The 16703-nt window shown below is 43.0% G+C and overlaps 1 protein-coding gene across 1 annotated transcript in view; it reads right to left on the reverse strand.

Annotated features, from left to right (window-relative positions):
- The window catches only part of PKHD1 (PKHD1 ciliary IPT domain containing fibrocystin/polyductin), a 432444-nt gene that overhangs the window by 270216 nt on the left and 145525 nt on the right, over window positions 1-16703 (reverse strand). The window contains exon 38 of the mRNA XM_068558204.1: window positions 5177-5389. Coding sequence (XP_068414305.1) covers window positions 5177-5389 — 213 coding nt within the window. The remainder of the gene's footprint in view (window positions 1-5176; window positions 5390-16703) is intronic.

Raw genomic sequence — 16703 nt, forward strand, 5'->3', positions numbered from 1 at the left:
AAAGAAGATAAGCACCCACATTGTATGTGAGCCATAAACAGACAGGGAGCAGACATTTCCTTGGGGCTTATTTAAAGTAGGCTAATCTAACTCCACCATCTGAGCCACGCCTGGACAGGCCCCAGCCCCCAGCTACATGATCAACCAAGAGAGGAAATCCAAAGAAGTTCTCAGAGGTGGGGGTGAGTCATTAGCCTCAGTGAACAGCCATGGCCTTTTCCTCTCCTTCCCACACAGGGAGATCTGAGGCGACTTCTCTCCACTTAAGCAAAGAAAAAGGGCTTCAAAAGTAGCCCAGTCATACAGTTGCCTGCAAGAAAAGGAGACTGGCTTCTTTTTCCCAGGTTGGATGTCTGCATATGCAGCATATGTGTGGGCTACCCATGCTTATCTGAGCAGGGGAGAAGAGACTTAGAGAGAGAACAGAGGAAAGGGTGCTGAGAGGAACATCTCTGGTGTCTAAAGATTTGTAAGTTTCCTCTGGATCAAGTGGATTCTGGGGAAGGTAGCTTGACTTGAGCCAAATTTCTGGTGGAAGCTAAGGGGACTGCAAACCCAGGTGGGGCTTCCACACTGGAAAACAGTGGCAAGATTTCCTACAGGACTCCAGTGGTCGAGGAGAGAGAATCAGCAGTCAGCCAGTATTACCCAGAGAGGCAGCAATGCCCAGCAGAGGATACAACTGCATGGTTCAGTAAAAGGCTGGCCAACCTTCTCATCTTTCTACCTGCCCAGCACCGGCCTCACCTCTTCCACTTGCCCAGCACCTGCCTCACCTCTTCTACCTGCCCAGCACCCGTCTCACCTCTTCCACTTGCCCAGCACCTGCCTCACCTCTTCTACCTGCCCAGCACCCGTCTCACCTCTTCCACTAGCCCAGCACCCGTCTCACCTCTTCTACCTGCCCAGCACCCGCCTCACTTCTTCTACCTGCCCCAGCACCGAGAGACCACAAAATAAGAAGGATGGATCATATGGTAATTCTATTTTTAGTTTTCTGAGGAACCTCCATACTGTTTTCCATAGTGGCTGCACCAACTTACATTCCCACCAACAGTGTAGGAGGGATGTAAGCTATTATATATAGGATGGATAAACAACAAGGTCCTACTGTATAGCACAGGGAACTATATTCAATATCCTATGATAAACCATAATGGAAAAGAATATACAAAAAGAATGTGTGTTTGTGTGTATGTGAATATATATATATATATATATATATATATATATATATATATACACACACACACATATATATGGTGAATCACTGTACAGCAGAAATTAACACAGCATTGTAAATCAACTATATTTCAATTAAAAAAAGAAAAAGAAAAAAAGATGAGCTACTTGAGTCATTTTTAGTCACTATTTTAGCAAAAGAACTCTTTCTTCCAATGAAATATTACTTTAACACAAATTTAAGCTAGAGATAAAAGCAGTGAAGCAATTACTTGAGCAATTTAAACCTTTACAGCTTGATCCTCAAATACTTCATTGTTGGCAGAACCCCTGAAGTTCCCCCAGGAAACATTCAGATTTTGTGGAGCCTGGTAGGAAAACCACTGCCCAGGACACACATATCAACTCCATGCACACAATATTGTGTTTCCAGACAGCCTGATACCCTTTAGCAACAGAATATGAGTGTCCATAGACAGTACTCATAAAAAGCATGGAGTTTACATACAGATATTTGAGAAGGGAAGCAAACTGTATTTAAACCTGCTTATTTAAACTCCTTTTTTCCTATTTATTCCTACAAAAGTCTCCTGTTCCTAACATTATACTAGTGTTTTCCTCAACCATGTTCCCACATTCTCGCTTTTCCCAGAAACTTCCATTTATATTTAATGCCTGATCTTGTAATTTCTTGAAAAGGACAAAGACAGAAGTCCGTTCAAGGCCAGAAGACGGCTTTTTCTCCTAAGAAACTGTCAGCCAAATTTCTCAGGGAGGAACTGGAAATGAAGTGAGAGACATTGATAAATTTCCCTTCTGAACAATCAATAAAAGCCCCACCATCCTGTTCAGACTCCCACTGGGGAAGCAAGGGCCGTAATTAGATTGTCAAAAATTCAACTTGCCCAAGCTGACAGCGACCCCCCTCGAAAGTGACATGTGATTGGCACTTGGTCTGGGGTGGTGAACCTGTATTGGCAGACCGAGGGTGGGGAGCAAAAAGCAAGAGTGAAATCTCCTCATTGAAAACAGCCCCCCAAACCCCACACTGATGAAGAATCTGCAACCCTTTCGTCATATCAACATAGCAAAGTGTGCAGCTGACGACTTACTAAGCCATCTAATCTCCACCACAGATTCAGAACCCGGCCTGCCCCATCCACTCCCAAACCCAGAAAAAGAGGAACGTCGTTCCTTCACGACCTCCAAAGCTAAAACCTCTCTCTTGCTGTGATGAAGAGGTAGACAAGAACACGAATAAGGAGAGAAATCTCCAGACAGAGATGGACCCGTGCCAAATAGAAGTCCCTCCATCCCTCACCCCCGAAAGAAGCTATGAGATCATAGGCACAGGGGACTCACTGCTTTGGGGGAAACATATCATGAGAATAGCCATAACTAACAGTGCTGGAGTGATAACCGTGTGCCAGATACTTTGGAGCAGTTCACAAGCAGTAAATCTATGAGGTGGGAACTATGTTTTCCTGGTTTTATAGAGATTGATTTGCCCAAGGTCTTCGTTGATGAATGGCAGAACTGGACTGATTTCTGACTCCAAAACTTAATATAAACCACCAAAAACAGCGTTTCTCCACGTGTAGTCAGTGGGCCCCCTGAATCAAATCGCCTGAGGGTTCCATTGAAATGCACATTCCTGGGCCCATGCCAAGCCCACCGAGTCAGAGTCTGGAAGTGAGGTCCAGAAACCTCTATTTTTAAAAACTTCCTGAGAAGAGTCTTCCATGCACTAAAGTTGGTGAATCTGCTCCCTACAGCATCCTGGGAAGCTGAGCGAATGTTGGGTCTTTAGGGACCTTGTGGGGGCAAAGCAGTGAATCAAGTTGCTCACTGTTTTGCATACTTGACGGCAAAAGAAAATTAGTTTTTCCCTAAAGCCCCAGTGTCACCAGACCCACCCCTGGCCCTGGGAAAAGGCCAGTGAAATTACGTAACGATTTTAACCGTGATACACCACCACGCCGCCAGAGGGGAAGTCTGTTTGAGACCTCAGGTGGTGAGGGAGAGAGAAGGGAGAGGATTGATGGACCGCAGGCTGTGACCGGGATTCTCTGTGGTCCTAGGGATTTTCTTAACTTGACATCTGTTAAAACACAAAGGTTAGGAGCACAGGGTACATTTACAATACAAGCACATAAAGGTATATTTGTAAACTCTTTTGCTGATCCTTCATAATAGGATGTGAGAAAAAAAAAGGGGCTGGAATGAAAGAAGCCGAGTAAAAGAATTAGGAGAGTTTCATTCTTCTTCAGGTGAATTTCCATTTCGAGCAAGAGTTGTGCCATCTGCATCTTATAGGACAGTGGCTCTCAAACCAGAGGATCCCTGTTAAGCTTCAGGATTCTTCAGATGGTCTACGGGCTGGTTGAAACACTGATCTGTGCCCTCTTGTTCTGCAGCTGTGTTTTCTCAATGGTAAACAGCAGCACATTGGGTTGGTGACCTAACTGGCTGTTAGACTATAGCAAACACTTGAAGACCATCGCTGACCTGTGAATAGACAGAAGCCCCTCATGGATCCTGGGCTACAAGATCGATATAAGTGCCTGCTGAGGAATACAGGAAGAAAAAGGTCCTCCTTAGAAGTAGAATACAAGAATCAATATTGTAGGTATTTTGAATTTCTGTCTAGATAATTGTGGGTTTTTTAATCCTTACAAAATTTATCCCCAGTGTGTATCACTCTGGCTGGTCCATGGTCAACACTTAATAAATGCTTGATGATAAGATCTCACTTCCTCTCATAGTAAGCCAAAAAAGGCAAAAGAGGGCTTTTAGTAGACAATGATTGAGGGCCACAATTTGTGATGGACAGAGCGTTAATGGAGCAAGAAGGGTGACTCCTCAGCATAGCTGCATGCCATGCCTAGAATAACTACTCTGTGATAGCTGGCAGGGTCCGCACAGAAATTCCAATGTAGAGAATGTCACATTTTCTGGAGATCGGGCTACTGTCTGGTGCCCACATTTTTTATCTGACTTTGGCTCGTGTTATGTAATCAAATGTATATAAGCATCCACTGAAAGACACTCCAAGCTCATCATGTTATACTTACATTTTCTAGTTGATACTAAGGATTATCCTGGCACATTTAGTAATTTCCTGAATCGCAAGGAAAATAAAAATGTCCATTTTGCAAAGTGGGATCAAGTTATCAAAAGGCAAACGAAATTGTAGCAGAAACACATTATAGTCTAATTCCTATTTTTTCCCAGGAAGTCATAAACACCAGCCCACCTGTAACAAAATTCTAGGTAGAACTCTAACTGAACCCTGTTCCCAGGGGGGTGAAAACAGCAACAACAACAACAAAGTGAAGTTGTCTCTGCTTTGGGCTGCCACCAGCGTACACAGCCATGCGTGTAGGCTAAGTAACAGTAAGTAACGATATTGGTCAGTTTTCACTAGGTTAAACTGCAGTTGCAAACACAAATCTCAGTGGTTCATGACAACAAAGGTTTACTCGTCACACACATACATAGGAGCAGTATGCAGCTCTGCCCAAGCTTAAGGAGCTGCCCCTATCCCTATGGGGGATGGGCTATTCTCAAGCAGAAGGAAAAGAGAAAAATGACCAAAGTATCACAATGGCTCTCAAAACTTCTGCTTGGCCATGCAGGACATCATTTCTGCTCACATTCCATTGACCAAAGCAAGTCCAAGGCTAAGCCCACTCTCAGTGGGACAGGGAAGTATGGTCCACCCACGGGGAGGCACTGAAAGTCACCTGACAGTGGGCAGAGGTGACAGAAAGGGGGGCAAATGACCGAGAACCACAGTACACTCTGCCATGAGTCTCATCACAGTTAATATTTCTTATTTAAGGAAGCAGGGCTCATGCTCTAATTGACTTTGTTGCCTCTGCGACTAACAGCCAAAGAGATGGAAGTAGTTTTATCATTTTCCCCATTGTCTGCACCTTGGCTAGACACACACAGCTCTGCCTCAGTTCCTCTGGTCAACTGCCTCACTCACCATGCAGGGAAAGAGTTCCATTCCTCACAGCCAGGAACTTGACTCCATACGGAAAGAAGGGGGTAGAGTGGGAACTCCCGTAGAGTTTGATCTGAGCTTTGCCTTGGAAGGGCTTGTCCTCGGACCCAATCCTGAGCTCTCCACCATCAGAAACAAGGATGGAGTGCGCTCTGAGCTCCACGGGTCCTGGGTCCAGGAAAATCAGCTTTCCTCCTAATAGCCAAAGAGAAGACAGTCAGTCAGTCTCTGGGAGAATGAGACTCACTTCCTTTTGACAGTTCCAATGTCTGATGAAATCCTCTTCGTTTAGGTACTTCTGCTGAAATTTAGACTCACTTTATGTTGCCTGCTCTTCTAGAAGCACAGCTGAGTGGATCAGACACCCAGGAGCAGAAGCACCGTATTACTAACCTAGCTTAGGATAGCTATCACAGCTCACGGCAGCTTCATTTACAGCATTTTTAATGACAGTAACCTAAATGCCTACAAGTTTAGGACTGGTTAAATAAGAAACGAGAAGGTCACCGTTTTTACCATGTAACAGCAGCTTAGAAAATTAAGTTAAAAAAAACTGGGAAACAGTAAATGGGAAATAGGAATCGAAGAAAATATGCCAAAATTATAAGAATTACAGTAAAAGGAAGTGTAATTAGGAGGCACTATGAAATTTTTAGCACTTTAGCTGACCCACATCCATTACCCTTTTCTTTGGGCAACAGACACTAATTTCCACAAGGAACTGTTCTGCTCCATTGAATAGAATTGAGTGGGACTGTCAAACATGGTGTCTTATCCTACCATCCACTGAGTCATGCACCCAGGCTTCAAAAGGAAATGTGGAGCAAGCAAACCTCCCTCCCCAGGCTGGAGAAAATAGCATGCCTTGGCCCCTTACCCACGTATATTTTCCTTCGTAATGCTTAGCATCAGACATACCATATATTTACATGTTTATTGTCTGCCCTCCCGCCCCCCAGGAATGCATGCTTCATGAGGGCACTTATCTGCCTTGTCCACTTCTACATTCCCAGTGTCTAGAACAGTGACTGGGAGAAGGTTGGCACTCAATATATAATTGCTGAGTAAATGAATAAATGGTTATATCCTTTTAGAGTATCTGTTTTAAGTACCTGAATTTCCTTATAGACACACACACACACACACACACACACACACAAACACACACATACTCACTCCCATTTTCTCAGAAAGGATATTGTTATGACATTGAATCTGTAAGTCCACACATTGTCTCAATGAGCTAAAGGTAAGCCCAGAATGTGGGGGAGGCAAGTGGCAGAAGTGGCTCAAAAGGCAGATTCCACAGGCAGGAGGAGGGTCATGGTGAGGGCCAGTGAGGAGCAGAGACTCCATCTGCCAAACGTAGTCCTGAATCCAAGGTACCAAATCCTTGTGCTGGATTGTTGTTTTGTACTTAAACACGTGCTGGAGGAATGAGACGGAACGAAGAAAAAGGCCAAGATGCTTTTAGTCGTCTCTGTTATCTCCATCTTAGTACAGAGATAGTGCCAATACAGATGGAGGCCACTCCTCCCCGACCTTCTGTTCTAACATTCTCTTCAGCTTTCCTTGGCTCCTTTATCTTTGATCCTAAAGCCCGAGCCACACACCATCAATAACAGTCACAGAGTGTCTACTTGGATTCAACCTCTTAAAGTGCTCTTTCCTTTCAGCCACATTTTAGAACAACACACCCCCGTGGGTATCCAGTTTCACCATCTATAAATTGTCCATGGCTAGAACTCTTCCCTCAGAGATTTGTGGTGAGATTTCTTGAAATGATGCTTGTAGATCTCTGGTCCTGGGTCTGACCTAGTAGACACTTAATGCAGTGGTGTAATAGCCCTACTAGACCACCTCCTTCCAACACCTCACCCTCCGTTGCCCTGACGTCCCTTTTCAAATATGGCGTAGAGATCACAGTCTAAGGTAATCGACCCAAGAAGCAACTCTCCTTTGGTGACCTAGAGGCTTGATGCTTGAGTGGCACCACACTGCTTACCAGACTTCCAAAGGGCTTACTGGCAATTCTGACCTTAATTTTCCCTTCCACTGTCATCACGATGACAAGAATGATCATTAGAAATGCAATCATATCACGCATCCTGCTGTGAACAAGAGGGAAGAAATGTGACCTGTGGTACAGGCCACCTTCTTGAGTTCACTAGAACTTTTTCACTCACAGCCATGTGTCATTAATGTCCCAACTAATTATCTTCAACTGGTGGACCACGGGTTGGGCAATGGGTCCCACCATTATGAACAGTCAGGAAATCTGAATCTGAACCGAGATGAACCAGTGATGGAGACAGGATATTGGATCAGGTTCCTGTCCCCTCTGCTACTGACCTCTGAATTACCCTCAGTAAGTCTCACAAAATTGCTGGGCCTCGGACTACTTAGTTTCCAAATATGTCCCACTCACTGCTGAGGGATGGTCTGTTTGCCCCTTGGCGACGTGCAGAACAGAATCGTTCGTTCGCTGAGGCTCCTTCCAGCTCTAGAACATTTGGCATCTGCATCTGCAAAGATGCTGTCGAGTGTGCATTTGACACGGATGGAGACAGGGACCTCATGTTCTCCGGCCATCACCTACCCTGCAGGGAACTTTGAATACCACCACCTACCCTGCAGGGAACTTTGAATACCACCACCTACCCTGCAGGGAACTTTGAATACCACTTGAGGAAGGGATTACCTGCACAGTCAGGAATTCAAACAAGATTATGGGGAAAGCAAGGGAGCTGACATGTATTAAGCACCTACCATATGCCAGTACCTTTAGCTATGTTGTTTGAAATGACCTTCCAAACAAGCCCAGGAGGTCGATGTCATGCTCTGTATTTCAGAGCAGACAGTGAGCTGGGGGAGGCAGAGCGAGCATTAGAACCAGGACCACCTGACAGAGGCACTCACGCTCTATCCACGTTGCAAACCCTCCTAAGTAGCTTTTTCATTAATTAGGAAATTAATTTCCATTAATTATTTCATTAATTTCATTATTTATCATAGTTACTTTTAAGGAAAGGCACGTGTTAACCTAAGTAACTTTGCCTATGGCTTGTTTATATGTGGTTTATTTTAATTTTGTTCATGTAGATATACCTCGCCTCATTCCGAAAAGGATTTGGCAAAAGGCAGATAATCTGCCAGAAAAGGCAGATTACAAGGATTAGTGGGTACATTTATAACCTGGGTTTTGTCCCTTATACCATCAAGCAAAATATTAAATACACTGAAGCAAACTGGTAGAAATTTGAAAATGTCATTTACTGACAGGAACTAATTATGACACTAATGAAGGGAGAAAAGCTCAGCCCCAAAACATGAATGACTAGTGTTGTCAAGAGTACTATAAATAGGACTAATTAATTAATGCAATAATCGCTCTTCCCTGCTAAAAAGCCTTCCCTCCTTACTTTATCAGTGGCAGGTACGTATAAGAAATCTAGGTAAATAAAGGAAGAGAGTTTGATGCGGAATTCAGCTAATTTTGGTTGATATGTGATAACCAAGGCGAAAGTTTCTTGGTGTGGAAGAGCGGAAAGTTTATACTTAATCTGTCTCTCTGCCAAGGCCCCAGGTGTTTTCATCCTCACACTTTATTAGCTTAAGTCAAGTATACAGCAGGCTGCTTTAAAGGATAGTTATTTGAGTATGGGAGGGCAGTGGGAGGACTTTATTTCTCCACTTTATAGAGCTCAACCCCATTTCTGAAGCTGAAATAAAGAGCAGGGCTGAAATCAGCCTTTGGCTGTGACCCTTACATTGTTTGTTATGATTGTTCATGAAAGCTGAGTATGTCCCACGAGTGACCTTGGGTAATTTTATAAAAATCAATCAACCATCATTATTGTTACTTCCCCTCCAAAATAAATAAATGAACACAACTTTTTACATGTAATCACTTCTTCCCATTAAACATCTCTTTTATTTCTTTTAAAGGGAAGTGAAAGAGACTTTTAGCAGCTAGCTAATGTTTGCAAAGTACATCAAAACCTCCTTTGGGCTAACCCTACAATTAGCCATCCTCTGTAATAACCGCAAAATGATTTTGTTGTATGTGTGTGTGTGTTTTAAAGAAAAACAAATACACAGTTCTAGCTATTTTCCCCCTTACAGAAAACATTTAGAGTATAAGTATTTTACCTTACAAGAATACTCCTCAAAAGAACTGGGTATACCTTCTACCCCAATTTTTTCCCTCTAGTCTCTTTGGAACCCTCCCCAGCTGTGCCTTTTCCTGGCCACTCCACCAAAACTGGTCCTGTTGAGGTCACAAATGACAACCACATTGCTGAATCCAAGGCGGGATGCTCAGCTCTCACCTTTCCTGAGCAGCCAGCAGCGTCTAACGTACTTGTTCACTCCTTTCTTGATACTCCTTCCCCTCGCCCACCGAGCACTGTGCCCTCCCGGATGCCCTCCCACCCCCCGAGCCTCCCCTCCTGACCTCCTCTACCTGATTCCTCCTGCTTGTCCCAACCACTGACACTTGGAATGTCACAAGACTCAGTCCCTTGATCACTTTTTTTTCTCACCTTGTCTTAAGGTTTTAAACCCCATCATATTGCTCATGGCTGATAACTCCCAGATTTACATCCCTAAGGCCCACCTCTGCCCTCAGCTCAAGGCTCATTGCCCCAACTGCTACTTGACATCTCCGCCTGGATGTCTCAAAGGTTTCTCAACTTAGCACGTCCAGAAAGTGAGCTCCTCGTCTTGCCCCACAGTCCTTCCCTTTTCCATAAATGGCAACTCCATCCCCCCTTTCCTCAGTTTGAAAGTTTGAAAGTCCTTTGCTTTGTTTGAAAGAGTCAGTGTTCACTCTCTCTCACACCACAACCAAAGCTCCAGGGAATTTTGTGCATTCTTCCTTCAAAATATCCCTGTGATCCAACCCCTTCTCACCACTGCCACTCCTATCACTGGGGTCTAATTTGCCCTCATCTCATCCCCAGGTAACTCTAAAAGCCTCTTAACTCAGCTCTTTTCTTCTGCCCCTGCCTCCACCCCAGGGTCTACTCTTAAAACAACAGTCACTGTGATATTTTTAATGTAAACCTTATCACATCACCTCTCTGCTGGAAATTCTCCAACGGTTCCCACCACACACAGAGTCAAAGCCCACCAAACCCTGCAGGGCTGGCCCTTTCTGGCCCCCTCTCCCTCTGCTCTCCCCTGGCTCACAATCCTCTGCCACGCTGACCCTCTTGCTCCCCTGACTCACAGCCTTCACCCTCACTGTGTGCAAGTCCCCCCAACCACCCCCAAACCACACCCAGCTCCCTGTCCACCTTCCCTGCTGCATTTTCTCCATGTCGCTCAGAAAACCTAACACAAAATACAACTTGCTGACTTGATTGTTTTCCTTACAGAAATAAACTCCATGAGAGCAAGAATTGTGGTCTATTTCATTCAGAATTGCAGCCCCTGTGCCTAGAACAGTGCCAGGCATACAGGGAGCCGGGAAAGTGGTCACTAAATACGTGTGGAATAAATAGAAGTTGAAGTTACAGAAGTGAATGAGGTCTCCCTAGGTGGACACGTAGAGTGAGAACAGAAGAGAGACAAGACTGTCAAATAGTATTTAAAGACTAGACTCAGGAGAGGAAGTAGAAAGATTTTTGCATGCGAGTCAAAGAAACAGGTGAATTAGGAGAAGAACCGGAAGGTTGGGGTGGGTTCCTGGAAGAGCTTTAAGAACTGGGGAAAGTGGTAGATGATGATGGCAAATACTTAGTGTCATTTTGAGGAGGATCTGGGGGAAAAGGGTGCAGAGCAAGAGTGTACTTGGTTAGGACGTACATGCCAGGTGATGAAATGAACTCGGGGGGAGTGACTTCCATTTTAAGCAGAGGGAAAGACAGAGATGAACGAAGGCAAGATGCAGGGAGAGATCGGATGACCCCCAATTCATTAGATCAATCTGCATCACCAAACTAGATCCTTCCTTTATTCAAAGCTTGAACTACCTAAATTTTCAGATGTAAGTTATCCAATTTACTTATCTATGTGGATGAGCCTCCGTTCAGCTTTTTGTGTCGACTCTGAATAATTCCTTAAAAAGTTTAGCATCCTGTGTTTTGTTACCTTTCCAGTAATTCCCCAGGGGGAGCCTGTGGAATTCCCTTTCCCTGGAGAATTAGAGATGATCATCCATTCAGGATGCACGGGTCCCGCTCTGCCTGGATAAGGAGGGCAGACTGAGTGACTGGGCAGAGTTGGGGCACCATGCTGCACCCTACTGTACCCTGCAGCACCGTGTTGCCGTGGAGGTGGGTGTCAGGAGAAGGTGAGGAAGAGGAGAAGGCTAGCATTCAGGGAAGGCAGCCACAGCCCGGAGCCTGCGTTCTGGTGGGGATGCACACAGCTTCCTTTGTTGGTCAGATCCGGATTAGGCTTTTGCCTGATCCACTGGAGCAGAGCCTGGAAGCCTTCGAGGTGGGCTTGTCCCCGGCCAGAGAGGCGGAAAATCAATTTGGCTGGCAAATGAGATCCCCCAAGAGCTCAGTGCACACTCCATAATCTTATCTACTAGCAGCTCAGGAAATAGATGCCTGGGCCCTCACATATTCATGGGGGAGGTGAGGCATAAATCAGGCTTTAAGGATTGGGGGCAAAGGCAATGCACTCTCTGGCTGGCTACTAATTAATCAAGCACGGAACACCTCAGCCTAGCAACCTAGGAGTGAGCCACACACACACAGGCTACTGCCACTTTTCTCAACTCTATTTTCATTTCAATTAAAACAGATATCAAATGAAATTCTCCCCTTTAGCCGATGCTGCTTATGCATCCCCCTGTTATTCCTTTAATTAAAAAACATGCTTATTGCAATACTTGCCAGAATGACTTTAACGGTATTTTAATTGTAAAGTCTCTGCCTGATTAAAAAAAGAAAATATGAACCAGAAAGTGTTTGCGAAAATGTTCTCAGGACGCAAGAAAAGAATCACGCACCGCCCCGAATGGATGCCAGATACTAATTCCTTAATTAGCCTGGCACCGCTAGTCAAGTGGGCAATGTGGAGCAGAAAACATATCGGAAACGAAATCATTGACTCAGAGCCACGGACAATAGGGAGGAATCGTTTTCATCAGCTCGGACTTACCTGGTAGGAGAGACAAGTGCATCTAACTAAAAATACCATGCCCAGGACAGGCCCAGTCAATGAGGCCAGACAGATATTTTTTTCCACTGTTCTTTGGGAAAAGAGTAGCTGGGCCAGGTTAATTGGCTTCCAGTCCTGACAATACTATATGGTTCCCTCTATTGTTTTAGGCTAGTAGTTCTCAAACTTGAGTGCATCAGAATCACCCAGAGGTCTTAAAACACAGATTGGTGGACCTTGCCCCCTCAGAGTACATTTGCTATGGGCCCAAAAATGTGCATTTCTAGCAAGCTCCCAGGCGGTGCTCTCGCTACTGATCAGGGAGCACACTCTGAGAACCACTGCTCTAGGTAAACTAAGCTTGTTCCAGATGTCCATAGTCCATAGTCTAAAACAGGTTGAAAAACACAAAGCTGGAACTGCAGATTAATTCACTTTGTCATTCAACTAACATTTGCTGTTATTTCCAAGGCCTTCTGCTAGGTGCCATAATAAAAATGTTAAAAATACACTTTCAGAAGGTCACAGTGAAGTTTAATTGCTCCAGGTGAATAGAAATGCCCTGGTTTTAGTGAACTGGCCAACTTTACAGATAACCAAGAAAGAAGATAATGGTGATGACTCAGCCTTTTACTTTTTCTATAAAACATAAAACTCGTGAAGTTAACCTTATCAATGAATTAACTCTATGCTAATTACAAAGTATAAACATATTTGTGGAAGAGAAACATTTAAAGGAACTCAAAACCCTGAGATGTAAATAAATGCCTTTTATTATAGCTACTGTTGTCAATTACTACTTAACTAAATCTGGATTTCCTTTCTACCTCCAGAAAATCAAAACTTCCTTTTACCAACAAAGTTTCTGATATTTAAGTTCTGAAGCCCCTCAGCTGTTCCATGGATTCTTAGAAAGTCACTTAAGACCTCAGAAAAGAAAGGAGAAAACAGGGGGGAAGACACTGTCTTCTCCAGGCAGGTAAAAGTCTCCATAACTACCAAGTTACTCACTGATTCAAATAATCTCCTTCTTTCTCTGTATCAAAGGTCAATTAGCATTGACCCAATCACATTTTTTTTTACCAGCCCTGCAACCTGATATGTTTCTCTGAGCAATCTGTTATTTAAAAGGTTCCAAATATAATTATTCTCTGAGTATTGTAACCATGATTCAGCTACAACATAATAATTTTAGAAATGAACAATAATAGTCGTTCATAGCATTTATTTAAAAAATGAGGGTACATCCTACCTTTACTTGACTCCCAAGAATATTACAGTACATGGGAAATGATAATAATGAAAAGCTGTCTTCAGTATATTTCAGTCTGCACAAGAATCCCAGATACATAAGCATCCCAGATTTCTAACTTCACTCGCAGTCTGGATAAACAGGATGTGAGAATCATTAATCAACAAATGAGGTAGAGAGGTAAGGAGAGACCAAGTCCTGAAGGACACTGTAAGCCATATCATGGTGTTTAGACTTGATGTTAAAGGCTAACAGAAAGTCCCAGAAGGGTTTTAAGGAAGGATGTTTGAAATATTTATCTTTTGTTACTGAAAATATTGTAGCTTCTGTGCTAGGAAAGGGCTGGTCCCTTTCAATAGCATTTTTCATGTTACAATATCCAAGTTGTCAAGACATAAACTGTAAATTGTTTAATATCTATCTATCTGTCTGTCTGCCCATCTACTGAAAGCAAGTCCTTTCTCATAGCAACGGCTTATCTTTCATTTAAGGCTAATCAAGTACGTCTGGGACTGTTCTCTGGAGGTAAATATTGTAAGTCATTGTCTGACTGGGAAAAATAAGGGGTTTCAGAGCCAAGTGTCCCCCACATTAAAAAGCCTTTGTCTCTGATCTCCTGATACACAAATAGTAAATGAAATTGGTCACTGTCTGGACTAATCCACTAACATTTGAGGATACAGGAAGGAGTCTGATCACAGAGAAATCCACAACCAACATTAATCTGCCTCTTCCGGTCAGAAATTCAGTCATTCAACAATTATTTGAGTACCTACTATGTGCCTGGAAATATAATGATCCTAGCAATACAAAGGTGAGCAAAAACAGACCTGGCTCCTGCTTTCTTCAGCTTACTTGCTTAGATTGCACCTTGCCAAAAGGTAAAGGGCAGAAAAAACACACCCTAATATTAAATTTGTAAAGAATTAACATAAAAGCAATTCATATAAAAGTTATATGATTTGTATATGAATGATATGAAAGTTCTTAGCCTATGAAAAATTCTATCAATGATCCACTTAGCTTTGGATATAAGCAAGGTCCCCTCTCATAAAATAAGTAACACCAATTTGTCGCCAAGAAAAGACTGACACATAGAGATGCACAAAGTTAAGGGAGTTAAGGGTGGATTTCACAAAACTCAGGTAAATGTTTTCTGGTGCTGACTTGTCCATCTGGCTTCCACTTAAGATCATTGCACAGCCCAGGCCCTTCTCAGCACCATGCTTGAAACTATGGGAAGGAAGTTTACCAACTCCTTTACCACACTTCCCTCTCAGGGCTACAGATGAACAACATTAACAGCCGGTAGACATTTATACAAGCCACTCTCCTCCTGTAAAGGGAGGAAGTCACCACCATTTCCATTTTGTGCACTGATTTGAGGCCCAGATCCTTATCCAAAGCCACAGGAAAGTCCATGGGTACCTCATATTTGAACTCAGGCCCCCTGTTTGCTGACCCAGCCCCAATCAGACAACCTTGTCACCTTGTCTGTACATAATCATCCCATTTCCTGCCTTGAAGGGTAGCTTTCAGCTGGAAGAAGAGTCAATTCACTCAATCTCCTTTTGCAGCCAACTTGCACATAAGTTATTTTAAACTAACCCATTTGAAACAAATTTTATCAGTTCACAAAACCCTCCCATGTTGACCAAGACATTCTATAGTTAGGAGAGGAAGAAAAAAAATATTAATGCAGGGTATTTCATTTGTATCCAATGCCTTCAGATAGATTTCCTTTAAATCCAAGCTGCTGTCAGTGAAGTCTTAAAACTGCAGACACGGGGTAACCTGCCCCGTAACTCCCAGGGTCCTGATGCACAGAGGGACCACACAGGATGTCCCAGGAAGCCCTGTTTCACAGCATTCCCAGATCACTGCATTGTAAAGCATTATCTGAAGCATGCACCTACTGAAACTGAGGTCGGTTTGGTTCTAATTAGAAGGAACCACGTGTACAAACCCTGGGATAAAAAGGCTGTGCTGGATACAGCACTTAATACCTCACTCCAAAATCCTCAAACCTTTGACTACGATGAAGAAACTGTAGGAGACACACAGATGGCCAACAGGCACATGAAAAAATATTCAGCATCGCTAATAATCAGGGAAATGCGAATCAAAACCACAATGAGATATCATATCACACCTGTTAGAGAGGCTATTATCAAAAAGACAACAAATAACAAGAGCTGGCGAGGATGTGGGGAAAAAGGGAACTCTCCTACACTGTTGGTGGGAATCTAAGCTGGTGCAGCCACTGTGGAAAAGAGTATAGAAGTTCCTCAAAAAACTAAAAATAGAACTACCATATGATCCAGCAATTCCACTTCTGGGTATTTATGTGAAGAAAACAAAAACACTACTTCAAAAAGATATATGCACCCCTATGTTCACTGTAGTATTACTTACAATAGCCGAGGCATGGAAACAACCTAATGAATGGATAATTAAAATGTGGTGTATATATACGTGTGTATGTGTGTGTGTGTATATATATATATATATATATATATATATACACACGCACACACAAAATGGAATATTGTTTAGTGATAAAATAGAATGAAATCTTTCCATTGCAACAACAGGGATGAAACTTGAGGGCATAAGGCTAAGTGAAATAAGTCAGAAAAAGATAAATACCATTTGATCTCACTTATATGTGGAAGATAAAGAAAATAACAAAACAAAACAAAGAAACAAACAAAAAACAGACAAATCTGAGCTCATAGATATTGAGACCAGATTGGTGCTTGCCTGACGTGGGTGGGTGAGGGGTAGGCGAAATGGGTGAAAGGGGTCAAAAGGTACACACTTCTAGTTATAAAACGAATACATCCTGGAGATGTGATGTACAGCATGGTGACTACAGTTAATAATACTGTATTGTATATTTGAAAGTAGCTAAGAGAGTGGATCTTGCAAGTTCCCAACACAAAGAAAAAAAATTTTGTACCTATCTATGGTGACTATTGTGGTGATCATTTTGCAATATATACAAATACCAAATCAGTATGTTGTACACCTGAAATTTATATAATATGTCATTTATACCGCAATAAAAATTTTTTTAATTTTTAAAAAAGAAACTCTACAATGAACCCAGTAGTCGGTCAAGAAAAGATGGCTCAT

The sequence above is a fragment of the Eschrichtius robustus genome, chromosome 12 (assembly GCF_028021215.1).
Source record: "Eschrichtius robustus isolate mEscRob2 chromosome 12, mEscRob2.pri, whole genome shotgun sequence".
Taxonomy (NCBI): domain Eukaryota; kingdom Metazoa; phylum Chordata; class Mammalia; order Artiodactyla; family Eschrichtiidae; genus Eschrichtius; species Eschrichtius robustus.